Source organism: Tenrec ecaudatus, chromosome 1 (genome assembly GCF_050624435.1).
Source record: "Tenrec ecaudatus isolate mTenEca1 chromosome 1, mTenEca1.hap1, whole genome shotgun sequence".
Lineage (NCBI taxonomy): Eukaryota > Metazoa > Chordata > Mammalia > Afrosoricida > Tenrecidae > Tenrec > Tenrec ecaudatus.
In genome coordinates this window covers 124874873-124889635 of record NC_134530.1, presented here as the reverse complement: position 1 = coordinate 124889635, position 14763 = coordinate 124874873, and the positions used below count along the sequence as shown (strand labels likewise).

The 14763-nt window shown below is 36.5% G+C and overlaps 1 protein-coding gene across 4 annotated transcripts in view; it reads left to right on the top strand.

Moving 5' to 3' along the window:
• EVI5 (ecotropic viral integration site 5) overlaps positions 1–14763 on the top strand; it is a 213406-nt gene that overhangs the window by 103918 nt on the left and 94725 nt on the right. For 3 of the 4 annotated variants that reach the window (XM_075558442.1, XM_075558432.1, XM_075558446.1), the window contains 3 exons: positions 177–230; positions 2555–2587; positions 3199–3345. In XM_075558442.1, coding sequence (XP_075414557.1) covers positions 177–230; positions 2555–2587; positions 3199–3345 — 234 coding nt within the window. The remainder of the gene's footprint in view (positions 1–176; positions 231–2554; positions 2588–3198; positions 3346–14763) is intronic. The other variant, XM_075558453.1, reaches the window with a different exon arrangement.

Sequence of the window (14763 nt, the reverse complement as noted above, 5' to 3'; positions counted from 1 at the left end):
ATAAATGTGTTTCTTGTGCCATCCGTTTTTTACTCTGAGCCATAAGAATTTGACTGTTGATAAAGTGTGTCACTTTTCCTTACACTCTGATTTATAAAAGGCAGTGCTTTTAAAGACTAACTTTACTTTCCCCTCTCCTAGGAATACTTGCAAACAAAACTTGTTTTTTTTTGCAGAGGTTACGCACAGAAAATAGACTTTTAAAACAACGCATCGAAACATTAGAAAAAGTAAGTAAATAACCACTTATGCTGACTTCTGTTGATTGCATACATTTCCCCCCATATATTGTAATAAATCCTTAAGTAATGTAGCACATAGGTCTGTATGTGATGTTGACGGCTAAGCTTAACTGCTCAACTGAAAAACTTGTCCTCAATAAAAGTATTACTACCAGTCTTTCTGGAATATTCAGACTTACCTTGAGTTAACAGAGTAGCATATTGATGTTACTTGTTTTCTTTAGATGCAATCTGTAATAGTTATGTCCTTTAGAATTAATCTCGTTGGAAATCTTTCCTGAAAGCACATTTCAAAGATGAGTTCTAAAATGTTGCCTTGACTTTGTTAAATATGGCGACAATTATTGTAAGACCTAGAATTCCTTTAAGTTTAGTTTGATTGATTGCATATATAAAAATTCCATATCATGTTGATTTTCAACATAAAGGAATTATTCTTTAACTTTTGGTTCTTAGAAATATTTTGGTATTTTCTCGTTATCTCTTTCTTTGTTTCATATAGAATAACTAGGCAAATGTGGAAAATTTGCATCACTTTTCATGTACTTGTGATATCTTTTATAGTCATATTTCTGATGCTTGAAGAATTACAATTAAAAGTATAAGATTTATGACTTATTGTGTTAGTCTGGGTACTTTAGAGAGAGTTTTATTTAAAGGTTAAGTGCACATCAAGAAAACATCCCAGACCCAGTGCTGCCCAAGCCCACAAGTCCAACATTAACCCATATGCCCAACACCAGTCCACAAAGTCCTCCTCCATCTCACAAAACAGACTCAATGATGCTGACTGTAGGAGGAAAGCTAAGTCAGTGAATGTATAAACATCTCAGCGCTGGCAGAGGTTTCCACGGGTACTCCAGCACCCAAAGCTTCATTGGGGTAGGTCCATGTGGCTTCTCTTCAGGGATGTCTTGCAGGAAGTGAGCCTTGCCAGCTGAAGCAGGGAACTGGCTAAGGCAGCTGCACCCTGGTCTGACCATCAGAAAGCAAGAGGCCCGAGAACTCAACTCGAAAAGCCAGGCTCACCGAGCCATTTATTCCCCCGCCTTTCAATTAACCCCACATGTGTTTATTGGCCAGGTTGGCACAATAAACTAACTACTTCACTTATTAAAAGAAAACATGAATTCATAAAATCTTGATTTAAAAAAAAAGATTTTAAACCAAAGACGAGCATGCCTAGGTTTAAAAGAATCTCCTATGGTATTGCCAAATATCTTAAAATTCTCTATGAAAATGTATAGACCTGTCTTGAAGAAATAAATAAATGGAGATAGGAAGTTTGTCGTATTTGCCTTTTCTTTAAAAAGCATCGATGATTCTGTACTAACACATACTAAACAAGGACTGGGCGTTTATTACTTGCCTTCTATCTATCTATCTATCTATCTATCTATCTATCTATCTATCTATCTATCTATCTATCTATCTATCGTCTTTCTTATGTATTAGTTTACCTGTATACTAAGTCTGAAATAGTTTTCATGATACTTAGAGAATAATGCTTTTGAGACTAATTATGTGCTTTTAGCGACTCTCCAAAAGTTAATGGTTTTTAAGTAGCATTTATTCCATATTGGATTTTGGAGTTTCTTTCTCCTGACCCCCACACCCCCCATTAGTTAGCTACCCATTTGAAAATAAAATGTATATTTTCTCAGGTGGTCTTTTGTCTTTGGAGTAAGACATTTTCAGAAAAACCATTTTTATCTTCAGGATGATGAAGGTTCTGTAGGAAAGTGTTCAGTTGGATTTTAATTTTACCTTTTCATTGGCTTAGAAGACCTAGTTTTGTCCTTTCAAAGGTACACTAAGTTTCACTTGTGTGGTGACTGCTAGAATGTGTTAAGTGGAGCTCATTAACTTTTGTCATGGTACATTTCATTTGTCATAATTCCTTGCTTCTTCAGAAGCCGCTAGTGCATAACTTGCTGCCTCCCTTTCTGGGTGGAAATGTTTACTCAAATTCCCTCCCCTCATATGTCTTTGTTTCATGTCAAATGGTTTGATAACACGATTGACTCTAAAAATACTTAAAATACCTCCTGTTTTACATAAAGAGATTCAGAATTTGTGTTCTCAATTATAAAACAGTCTTTTAACCCGTCCTTACTTATTACATGTTTTCTTAAAGTTAAAGAGTAAAACACTGTTTAGGAAAAATATTTTGAACATTTAGCTGTCTATTTTGATTCTTAAAGCAAAGTTGATGGAATTTGGGTGTGCTTTGTTTCTTCTTTATCCCTGATGTTACCACTTTCATTTTATTTCTTTCTCTCATATTTCTATCTGAATTTTTCCTTTTGTAGGAAAGTGCTTCCTTGGCAGATAGATTGATACAGGTATAGTTGTGATTTTTAGCATTTCCCCTACTTTTGCTTCTAAGGAAACTCCTAAACTGAGAAATCCATACTTGGATGCATGCAAATTTACATGCAGTTTTCTAGAAATACTTTTTGGGTGGAATATGTGGGTGTATTTAATTCTTGATAACAGTTTGTTATCTTGGTTTGTTCAAATAATCACCTTTTGCACGTTTTGAAGCTAACCTTATCTTAAAGTATATAATTCAAATAATAATCCATGGAATCTGTGAACTTAACTGCTTTCATTGAAAATCTCAGCCCTGCATGTCCAACTCAGTAATATTGCATGAATTGAATTTGCTATTGGCTTAAAGAAAAATTGTTCTTAAAATGATCCGATGAGTTTTTCCATTTAGCTCCCCCAAATTTGAAGAGCAATAACAAGCTACTAGCTAATAACAAGCTACTAGCTAATAATAACAAGCTACTAGCTAATAATAACAAGCTACTAGCTACTAGCTAATAATGTCCAGGCTATTCTTTTCTCAGATCCAATTTTTTTTAAGTAAATGACTTAAACTCAAAAAGTCAGTCTTTTCTTGAATCTGTCTTAAATTGCTTTATGCACACAAAAATTATGTCCTAAGGGACAAGTGACCCGAGCCCAGGAGGCTGAGGAAAACGACCTCATAAAACGGGAGTTAGTCACCATCAAACAGCAGAGTGATGAGGCCAGTGCTAAGCTGCAGCAAGCTGCAAATACCATCAGGGAGCTCCAGCACCAACAACAATGGGTAAGGAGTCTGGTAGTGCTTTTTCGTACCTTTCTCAATTTCCCCCCTTTACGACAATTTTTAATAAAAAAATTTCAGCAAAATTTGTGAGCTCCTGTTTTAAATAATTTTGTTTCCTACTTTAATTCAATCCTTCAAATTACTAAATGTTATGTTCTGTGATACTTAGGGGTGATCTTGTGGCCTAAACACTCCTTGTAATAACTCTTCTCCCGTCTGCAGTCTGCACTGTTTTGTTAGAAATGGGTAATATTAGACTCCAACTCACGGATAGTATGTAGTATATTCAGATTAGCTTCTTATTCTTATTTGGAAATCTATTTCATCATAAGTATCATTTTGCTAAACATAACTTTTAAATTCTTATTTCAGTTAGTTTTGTTCATTGTGAAGATGCAGTAGTACCCAGTGTACAGAATTTAAAGTTTTCATAATGCAATGATATATATTTTAGTGAATAAGCCTAGACCACATAAATGGAGGCATTAAATCATGGTTTAACTATGTAATTAAAAGATAATGGAATTTTCCATGAAATTTTCAAAGTCCCCTTTTGTTACTTATATTTTTTTCAAGAGGAGAAAATTTGTCTAGAGTTTTAAAAAATGAATTCATCAGTATGTTAAATCACGTATGATGTGAATCAGCTACTCATTGTACAACCAGCTTTAGATTATCTTTTGAAACTTAGACATTATTTTTCACTGGAATATTCAGGTAGTATTAACTTATTCAGGAATTTAAAGATTAGAAAGGAAAGCCGACCACTGATGTCACTGAAAATAACTTGTGTAGAAGTTGTTGAATGGGAGCCTGCACTCCTTTGTAATGTTCATGAAAACACAATAAACTATTAGCATCATAAAAGAAAAGTCAACATTTTTTGTTCAGGTAGGTGTTTATTTTTGTTTTCACAACTAGGAGTTGAATTACAAGAATAGGCAGAAAAAGTTATGTTAAATCTAGAATGCTACAGAAGTCTACAAGGCAAATAGAATGACTGCTAAATTGTGCATTCCTTGTAGTAAGTAAAATGAAACAATATTATCATCTAGTTACAGAAATTAGAAAACTAAAAGAAAAAATTAGGAATGGAAACCACTACAAACACTGATTTTGTTTTTACCCTTTACTGTGTTGTGGAAGATAGCTACGGGACATACAGAATGGTCAAAAGAATGCTGAAAAGGTGGAGCCCCAGATGTCTCTGTTCCTTTTCTTTATGAAATGCCAAGATAAAAGCAAAATCGGCTAGTGCTTCAGTAGTAAGTTGAAATGAGATATCAGTATAATGAAATTCAGAGAAATTTCAATATATATTATTATATTAAATTTCAATATAAATATATTATATATAAATTTCAATATATATTAATATATTGATTTCTACATACGCTACAGTCATGACTGTATATTTGGATCATAACTGTTTTTACATTGTTTTGAAAGGTTGATGTATATCCACAGAATAGGCTGCTGGCTTATAGTTTTAAAATTGCTAAGTGTAGCAAAATCAATCTTTGTGCCCTCTTGCCAGGAAAAAAGATGCATATTGTGAGAGTAAGACAGATAGCAAGGAAAAATCAGAACTTTTTCATTTCTCCCTTTACTGAGGGAATGGTCTTCTGAATTGGAAAAAGCTGTAAAAAATGTTTTGTTTTATAGAAAGTAGTGATGTACAAAATAGATGAGAGATGTTGATTGTTGGTCAAAATATTCTATTTCAAAGCAAAAGTCATATCTCTAGTTATTAAAACAATTTGCAGAAGGATCATAGAAATATTAGATTCAAAGGTTTATAGAAGATAAAACACATGGAAAGGCTTTGAGGTAGATAAATACATTTTTTTACATGAAGCATCAATAAAGGTCAGCTATCTTAAAAGAAGATCAATGATTTGGGGGCTGCTTTGTTAAAAATTGCAAGAAGATCTGGTTGTGGACAATTGGAAAATAAAACCCAGAAGTCTAACCAGCAAAGTAACTTTCTGTAATAAGTAATACTTGGCATAAGTCCAGGATCTATATATAACCCCCTTCCTCAGGGATGACAACAGAAAAGTTGGTGAAGGGAGACATCAGACAGTGTAAGTAAGACATGACAGAATGATAATAATTTATAAATTATCAAGGAGGGGAAAAATGAGGAGCTGATACCAAGTGTTCGAGTAGAAAGCAAATGTTTTGAGAATGATGATGGCAACAAATGTACAAATGTGCTTGACACGATGTATGTATGGATTATGATAAGAGTTATATGAGCCCCCAATAAAATGATTTTTTTAAAAGTTGTTTGATAGACTCTTTTTCTGATACCTATGTGGACAAGATAGAGAAATATTGGCAAAAGTAGAGATTCAGAAATCTTTGTAGATAAGAGGTCAGCAGTCATTTTCTTCTAGACTGTGCTGTTGGATTTTTAAATTAATCATGGGGATCTTACAAAGCTTATAATCATCCATCATTCATTTTCATTAAACACACTTGTACACATGTTGCCATCAACATTTCCAAAACATTTTTTACTTCAGCCTTTGATATCAGCCCATCTTTTCCCCCTCCTCCATCTTCCCACCCTTGTGAATCCTTGATCAATGATATATTATTTTTGTTATTTTATGTCTTACATTGTCCATCATCTCTCTTCACTCACATTTCTGTTACTCACCCCCTTCAAGGGGAGGGCGTGTTCTTGTTGGCTATTTTAATCTACACTTTAAACCTTTATATACAAAGTATGTGTAAGAATTTCATGCAAACTGTTTTGTAAATGCAGCTAATAGATTGGATACTCTATGATTCCAAAAGATTTAAGCAGTTTGAGAATGAACAAGACACTGAACTTAAAAGATTATTTCATAGAACCAAATGTATCACTTTGACCTGAGTTTCATAATTCAAAGATACAGGGTTTCAAACACTGTAACTTCTTGATGGGAACAGGCAGCTTCATCTCCCCTCACTTAAATAACTGGTCAGAGAGCTTATTTTCCTGGATTGGAAGGAGTAGTACTATTGTGTCAGTACTACTCAAAATGATACTGCATATTGAACACGGTGTATATCAAATGCCAAGAGTCCTTCTTTGCTTACAGGGAAAATTCAGCAGATTCCCTCAGGAGCCAGAGTTTGGACTATTTTTAAGGCACCTGCCAAGACTAACAGTCATCACTGTAGCGTAGATTGGATTCCTACTTAGACCCACCCTGTCAAGTAGCTCCTGACTGCAGAGACATGCCCCTCTTGCTTAAAATAAGCCCTTGCACCTGTCAACTGGAAGCCGAGCAAGCAGACAGAACAAATGATAAAAAGAGTAGAAGTTGATGAGTTTAGAAACAAAAAAATAACAGTAATTCCAAAGAAGATTATTTTTTTAAGTGATCTGTATATTTCTTAAAACTGACCAAACTGACTGACACAAGTAACCAGTGTCATGAATTACATTAAGCTGTTTACCAACTTAGTCCCGTTGACTTGGCTCATATTCTGGAGTTTTCTAATTGCTTCCTCATAGGCTCTATTTTCTGTTCACCAGATTCACTTAAACCTTGGTAAGGAGAATATGCATTGTAAGAAGATCATGCTGTGAACTTAATTTTACTATAAATCAGGAAGCATGCAATATAACTTGCTTCTGTTATTAGTTATGCTGAGTTTGATTACCATGCTAAGTTAGGTCTCCTCAAACTTTTTTGTGAAAGCCATCTGTTGGGAAATACTCTTACCCCTAATGACTATCTTGTTCTCTATCTGCTTCTGTCCACTGATGACCCCTACTGACTCAGTTATGTATTTGGTTTCCAAAATGGTGATTTCCTTATTCTGTCATTTCTTCTGCATTTATTAGCTAGTGTTCCTCCGTAACGATCCCTCCCACCCCTGTCCTCCCCCACTCACTTACTGTGGACATGTTTAAACTTTGGTTTATTCAGTATTCTGTAAGATTTTTAATGGCTCTAATGCTGTACACAATTACATATATACTAAAAAGAAAACCACAAACTCACTGCCGTCAAATCAGTTAGTACTACCCTTTGGGTTTCCGAGGCTGTAAATCACAGAAGCACAAAGCTTCACCTGTCACCTGGTGCTTTCAAACTGCTGATCTTGCTGGCCTGAGGGTCAACCCACTACGCCACCAGGGCCATCGCTACTTTAAATCGTTTATTAAATTTCTGAGCAGCAGTATTTCAAAGGTAATGTTTCTTTTTTGTAAATCATTTTATTGGGGGCTCCTACAACGCTTATCACAATCCATACGAACATCCATTGTGTAAAGCACATTTGTACATTCGTTACCCTCATCATTTTCAAAACATTTGCTCTCCACCTAGGCCCCTGGTGTCAGTTCCTCATTTTCTTCCTTCCCTTCTTGCTCCCCCCTCCCTCATGAACCTTTGATAATTTATAAATTATTATTATTTTGTCATATCTTACACTGTCCGATGTCTCCCTTCACCCACTTTTCTGTTGTCCGTCCCACAAGGAGGAGGTTATATGTAGATCCCTGTAATCAGTTACCCCTTTCTACCCCGTCCTTCCTCCACCCTCCCAGTATCCCCACTCTCACCACTGGTCCTGAAGGGATCATTTGTCTTGGATTCCCTGTGTTTCCCGTTCCTATCTGAACCAGTTTACATCCTCTGGTCTAGCCAGATTTGTAAGGTAGAATTGGAATCGTGATAGTGGGGGTGGGTGGGAGGAAGCATTTAGGAACCAGAGGAAAGTTATATGTTTACTCATTGCTACATGTTCACCTGACCAGCTCGCCTCCTCCCTTAGACCCTTCTGTAAGAGCATGTCCAGCTGCCCACAAATGGCCTCTGCGTCCCAACTTTGCACTCCCCCTTATTCATGATGATGTGATTTTTGTTTCTTGATGCTTGGTACCTGATCCCTTCAACACCTCGTGATCACACAAGCTGGTGGGTTTCTTCCATGTGGGCTTTGATGCTTCTGTGCTAGATGGCCGCTTGTTTACCCTCAAGCCTTTAAGACACCAGATGCTGTATCTTTTGATAGCCAGGCACTATCAGCTTTCTTCACCACATTTGCTTATGCACCCTTTTGTCTTTATTGATCGTATGGGGGAGGTGAGTGCACAATGATAGGATTTTTTGATGCCTGATAACTGATGGTAAGGTTTACTTTCAACTAATTTTTGAGTATTGAACTTGTTTTTTGAAAGCATCTCTATTGGATACAGTTATTGGTGTTTGTCTTTAACTGATGATTGGTTTTCTTTTTTACTTGTCTTTGAAAAGTTGATCCTGATATAGTTTTTAAAATTATTTTATTGGGGGAATCATACAACTCTTATCACAATCCATACATTCATCCATTGTGCAAGCACATTTGTACATTTGTTGCCATCATCATTCTCAAAACATTTTCTTTCTACTTGAGCCCTTGGTGTCAGTTTCTCATTTTTTCCTCCTCCTTCCCTTGCCCTCCCTCCCTCCCTCATGAACCCTTGATCATTTATAAATTATTATCATTTTTTTATGTCTTACAATGACCGATGTCTTCCTTCACCCACTTTCCTGTTGTCCATCCCTTTGGGAGGGGGTCATAGGTTGATCACTGTGATGGTTCCCCCTTTCTCCCCCAACCTGCCCCTTCCTCTCCTGGTATGGCTGCACTCAATCTTGGTCCTGAGGGGATATAGTTGGTTTTATTTTATTTTAATAGTTTTTAAGGAGTTACTTCATTAATTTAATATTGCTGTTAGTGGTTCCTATGCTAAATAAATATTAAATATTAAACGAAACATTAAGATAATATCCAGTGATATTTCATGCAGTTGAGTGTCCAACTGCGCCTCTCTTAAGTATGGGTAGGGCATGAATGTGCTATTTTATGTGGGATGACTTCTTCTGAAGAGACCAACTATCTTTGAATCTAACTTGATCTCTTTAGAGCTTTGTGCCCTATTACAGGGGAATGCTTAAAGGTTCCCTGGTGGCGCTGTGAGTTAGGCACTGTGCCGATAATCAGAAGGTTAGTAGGCCACCAGCTGCCCCCCTGATGTCTGACCCTGTGAAGATTTACAATCTTGGAAATCCTACATGGCATTGCTGGGAATTGGAATAAGCTCAGTGGCATTAGTTTTCTGAACAGTTTTGTCTAGTTACTTGGTGACTCAGATTAGCATAAGTAAGTACAAATTGTAACAGAGCTGCTGGGTGCAGCAAGGACTGTTTTAGGAAGCTCTTAGACTTTTGGGCTAGGAAGTATTTAAGGAAAGGCCTTTTATGACCAACCATGGGAAATAGTTGTCCTGCCTTGGAGGAAGATAACACCTAATCCCGAACTTTCTTTACTTCCTATAACTCTAGAAGAGAACATGCAAGAATTGCATATACTTTTAAGCAGCAAGCTTTTGAAATAAGGAACAAAAATAATTTTACCTAGATTAAGCACACAAATGTGAATAAGCTAAAAACTACCATTTTGTCAATGGAAATCGTGGACTTTTTTACAGCATTTATTTTAGAAAATATATTATTCCATCTCATGGAAAAGCCATTAATTTATAATTTTTGTTAGTTGATTTTAAGTCTTCTTTCTAAAAATCCATAGTGGAACAACTATACATCTAAGTCAATGAACTGTTAAGCCTGTGAATCTGACAAAGGTCTCATTCCAAACCAGTTCTGACCTTCACGTATAGACTCAATGTGTTACATCTTTATACGGCCATCTTTTTCTTTCAGCTTTAATAAGAAAGCAAGAACTCTCCTTATGAAGTAATTGTTTTCTTCAGCATTAAAACAAATTGTTGCCCTTAGGAACACAGATAAGTAAGTAGAGATCATTGTCTGCCTTAAAGGAAGATAGGTATTTTTTAGATAATAGGTATAAATCATGAACATAAGCATTCTAGTTTTTCAAGTAAACTTAGTATAGGAAATCTATACTATACATCGCTTGGATTTTTAAAGAAAGGTTATTTGGAGGTGATGGGATTGAGATGCCTTTGAGGGGGTTGTGCTGAGAAAAGCAAGGTTTTGTTGCTTTCGTATTATTTTTATCTGCTGCATGTGTGTCGTGTGGTGTTGAGCTACTTCCCTTTGTAATAGTGGCTTTCTCGTGTACTTTTGGATGGAACCGTGTGAATGTATCATCTTCCCACGTTGTCATAATTTTGTTTGCTGTGCTTTAACTTATTAATTTTTTAAAAAGTGATTGTTAGGTGGACAGTATAGTTAAAAGAGTTTAATCCTCAGCCTTATTGGTTAATAACACTTTCAGTACTGAGCACCCTCCCATTTCCTACACCTAGTGCAAATTATATGAGAATTTTTCTTACTGTTTTTTTTTCTTAAAGAATTAGCTAGCTAACTTATTCAGTAAGTGTGATTTGCTCACTTACTAAGAAAAGCACAATTTAGTTCTGGTGGTGCAGTGGTAAATCAGTCAGACCACCCCAGGCTTTGCGTGCACAGGATACAGAGACAGACATCTTTTAAAATTACAGTGTTCATTTTCATAAATGCCACAGAAGAGTACAGGACTCAATGAACTCTTTGGCTTCTTCAAAGTGGCACGTGAATGCTAAGACTTCAGAACTTAATATGAAATTAAGCTCGGGTAGATTTAATATGTCTACCCTATATATCGTGTCCTTTTACCAACGTGATTTCTTGTTTGTTTGTTTGTTTAATAATACAGGAGAACTCCCAAAATGCAAATATTTGCTTTTTTTGCTTTATTATTCAAATGTTGAATGTTGAGAATTCATTTTTTCTAGTTAGGACACAATCAGAAAAGATTTCAGGGGGTTTTCTAACTTAACTTTTACCTTTGTAATTTTTGCAACACGAGAAAACTCCTGGATCGAACAGTGAAGGCCCCATTTACTACAAAAGTATTTGTGACACTTTCTTTGGAATATGATTGCTGGTATCACAGAAACATTAAGGATATCATTGACAGGAATTTGTTATATAGATGTAAGGAAGAAAATAATTATATATAGGCTTTTAAAATTGTTGCAATTAACTGCAATATTGTCGTATCATCATAAACATCATAAACATTAACATTTGTTTTATAAATAACACCCGTTCTTCTGTGAGGGAAAAATATTGAAATGTAGTAGCGCACTTGCAGGTGTTTGTAGGCCACAGCCGCATCTTTTGACACTGCCACTGCTCCCACTTGCTGGTTGTGTGACCTTGGACAGCCTAATTGACCTCTGTATTTGCGTACCAGGGGTGATTATAATGAAGCACGGGGAGACTAAACTAAAACGTAGCGAATAGTGAGTGCTCAGCAATGGGAACTATTGTTAGGGTCAACATCAGCACACCAAGACAGCACTACCAGTTTGGTCAATGGCGGTTTGCTGGAAAGAAAAAAATGATGAGTTAAATCTGATAGACTAATTCAGATTGCAAAAATTTGAATGGAGTAAAACTGGAATTGGTAGAAATTAGGCCCATTGTAGTACCTGTAATGCGTCTAATTAAAAATGGACCCTAAAGCAAATAACAACTAAACACACCTTCTTAATTAATCTTATTTATAAAATTTACTCATTAAGAACTGATCACATCATGAGGGAGGGGAGGTGGGGAAGGGGGAAAATGAGCTGATACCAAGGGTTCAAGTAGAAATAAAATGTTTTGAAAATGATGATGGCAACAAATGTACAAATGTGCCTGACACAGTGGATGTGTATGGATTGTGATAGAGCTGTAAGTGCCCCAATAAAATGATTAAAAAAGAAGCTACTTGATCCCAATGAAAACAAGTTCTGTCCAATAAAATGCCACCAGGGACTGTATGGTGTTGGCAAACCGCACAGTGCAAGTGTGAGTTGTATAAAACACAGCGGTAAGCTTTGTGATTCAGTTCTGTGGGTGGAGTAGAAGAGAAGAGTCTACTGGGTCAGTTGTTGGATGAGGTCATCCAGGGGGAGAAATACCTGTAGGAATTGAAAATGTAAGCTGTGTAGCTCAGTAAGTGGAAAGACGTGACCTGGAAGTACAGACTTGAGAGTCATTATGGACTTTCTGGCTCCTGTCTGTCTGTCTGTCTAGTACCCAGAACTGTATTATGATATCATTGTGTTCTCTTTTCCTAGATTTCTCTTCCTTCTACTTCTTCTTTTTATTTTCTTATTTCCCAGCTGCTGCTTTGGGGAGTCCATGCACTGTCTATTTAGGTGGTACATCTCTGGTATGTATAGACAGGATCTGGTTTTATCTCTACAAACCCACCTCATAGACAGTAGGCAAAGGCTGAAATCACGAAAGCTGAAGGAGAACACACAGTGATGGAACTCTAGAACTTCTCTCTCCCTCCCTCTCTCTCTCTCTCACACACACGCACACTTTCATGTACACACGAAGTAATAGACATGCTAGAGGAGACATAAATAGAGATAGGAAACCCGTGAAAGGGTGATGTCTGAAAATTTAAGAGAGACAAGAGTTTAAAGAGGCAGTTAGTTGTGCTAAGTGACACAGCCTGTCCATTGAAGGTAAGAGTAGAGTAAAGGCACTTTCTGGTGGATTTTATATTATTGTTGGATATTTAAATTATTACTGATTAGAGCACCTTTATCAAGGGATAAGGACTAAAGCTGAAGTGAAATGGGAAGTATGAAAATAAATTATAGAACTTAGAATTTATCCCATGGACATAGAGGATATTTTGATTAAAGGGATTATACACGGTTGAAGGTGGTATTTCAAGGGAGAAGCTTGCAGAGTAGATTGCTGTAGAGTCAGAATGGCTACTTGGGTACCGGTGCGAGTGATGGTAGGAGATGAAAAGGAAAGACTGGCGAGAGAAGGCTTTCACGGGAGAAAGGTAATGCATACCCACAGGTAGCACTGAGGATGCAGGAGAGGGGTTTCAGGCTAATTGATCTTTGACATGATGAGCTGGGAGACGAGAAGTGCTCCATAGACTATAAATGGAGAGAATATATAGAGGGCTTTTAAAGTAGTTTTAATATAGAAGGCTAAAGATAATAAAAATAAGAAGCATGAAGTATGTATCCAGAGCCACTTGTCATCAAATCGCTGTCATCGATCCCATGCATGTTTCCTTGGCAGCTCCCTTCCCAGTATGACTGTAAATTTTCGTGCTTGGTTGGATCCGTTGGTTTAGACCAGATCAAGGGTTCCCATTCTCACGTGGGCAGATGGACGGCTGATGTGTTCTTGGGGTCTCCACGCATGGAGTCTTGAAAATCAAACCTGAAGTACAGTTCCAATAGCTTCAAATAAGATCAGAAAATCTCAGTAATATCCGTAAACCAGCTGTGACTTCATTCAGTGAATTGTGGCAACTATAATTGGGATATGATTATTCTAAAAGCAAGCTTTTGCCATATTTGTTATGGTCAGTTATTGTTGAAGTGATTCATCTTTTACAGATATGTAACATGGTGCTAGGTAGTAAAATGTCCCAGTTTGCTTAGTAAATGGTTGATTTGAAAAACAATGACATCATTGGGTTGCGTACTTAGGGTAAGGGAGTACCATATGTTTTAAGTAGGCATTTAACATTTTAAAAACAGAATTGGATTTGGTACCTGTTTTGTTCCAAATATATTGAAAAAGAAAAGAAACTGTTCTTCATTCAGGCTAGTTCAGTAAGAGATTGATTTCTAAGATTCTGTTTTGAAATTTGAGTTGCCATTTTTGTTAATTGTGAATTGATCATTTCTTTTAGGAACTCTTTTAATGATGAATTAGAAAGTCTTTTATGTTTGCAGGCTTGCGTTTATAGGGAATTGGGTTTGAAAAAGTGATTTCTTATGTGACTGCATGGGCATTCATGTCGTGATTCAGTAGGGAAGGAAATTGAAAGGCTACATACATGCTTCCTTTGGTTGATATTTGTCATGCAACATTGCTTTTTCCCTGCTTCCAGCAATCATTTCTATGCATATCTTTAAAGAAATATACAGTCCTAAGAGCAAGTAGAATTTTGCTCTGTTGAGATTTAATGTGGTTCATAATCCTGTGGGTTTCTTTGTTTTTATTTCCACCAGGTTAGCATAGACTTGCCAGTAAGTGTGTTATTTGTCTGCTACAGCTCATAACAGTGTGTCCAGTAGAAATGTAATGCGAGGCACATAGGTAGTTCTAAGTGTTCTGATAACCACATTTAAAAGAAGCAAGTTAAATTAAATTTGTTACGTTTGTGTACAGCCATATTTGCAGTGTTGATTTTAAGCATGTAATCAATATGAAAATTAATCAGGTGTGTTACTTTTTAAAGAAGTCTTCAAAATCTAGTTTGCGTGCTATTCTTAGAGCCGTCTGAATCTGGATTAACGGCATTTCGAGTGCTCACAGCCACATGCTGTTCATGACCACCGTCTTCACGGTGAAAATCTCTGGAGTCAGAACAGGATGGCGGATGTCCTGGTAAAAGGAGATACTTGTTCCTAGT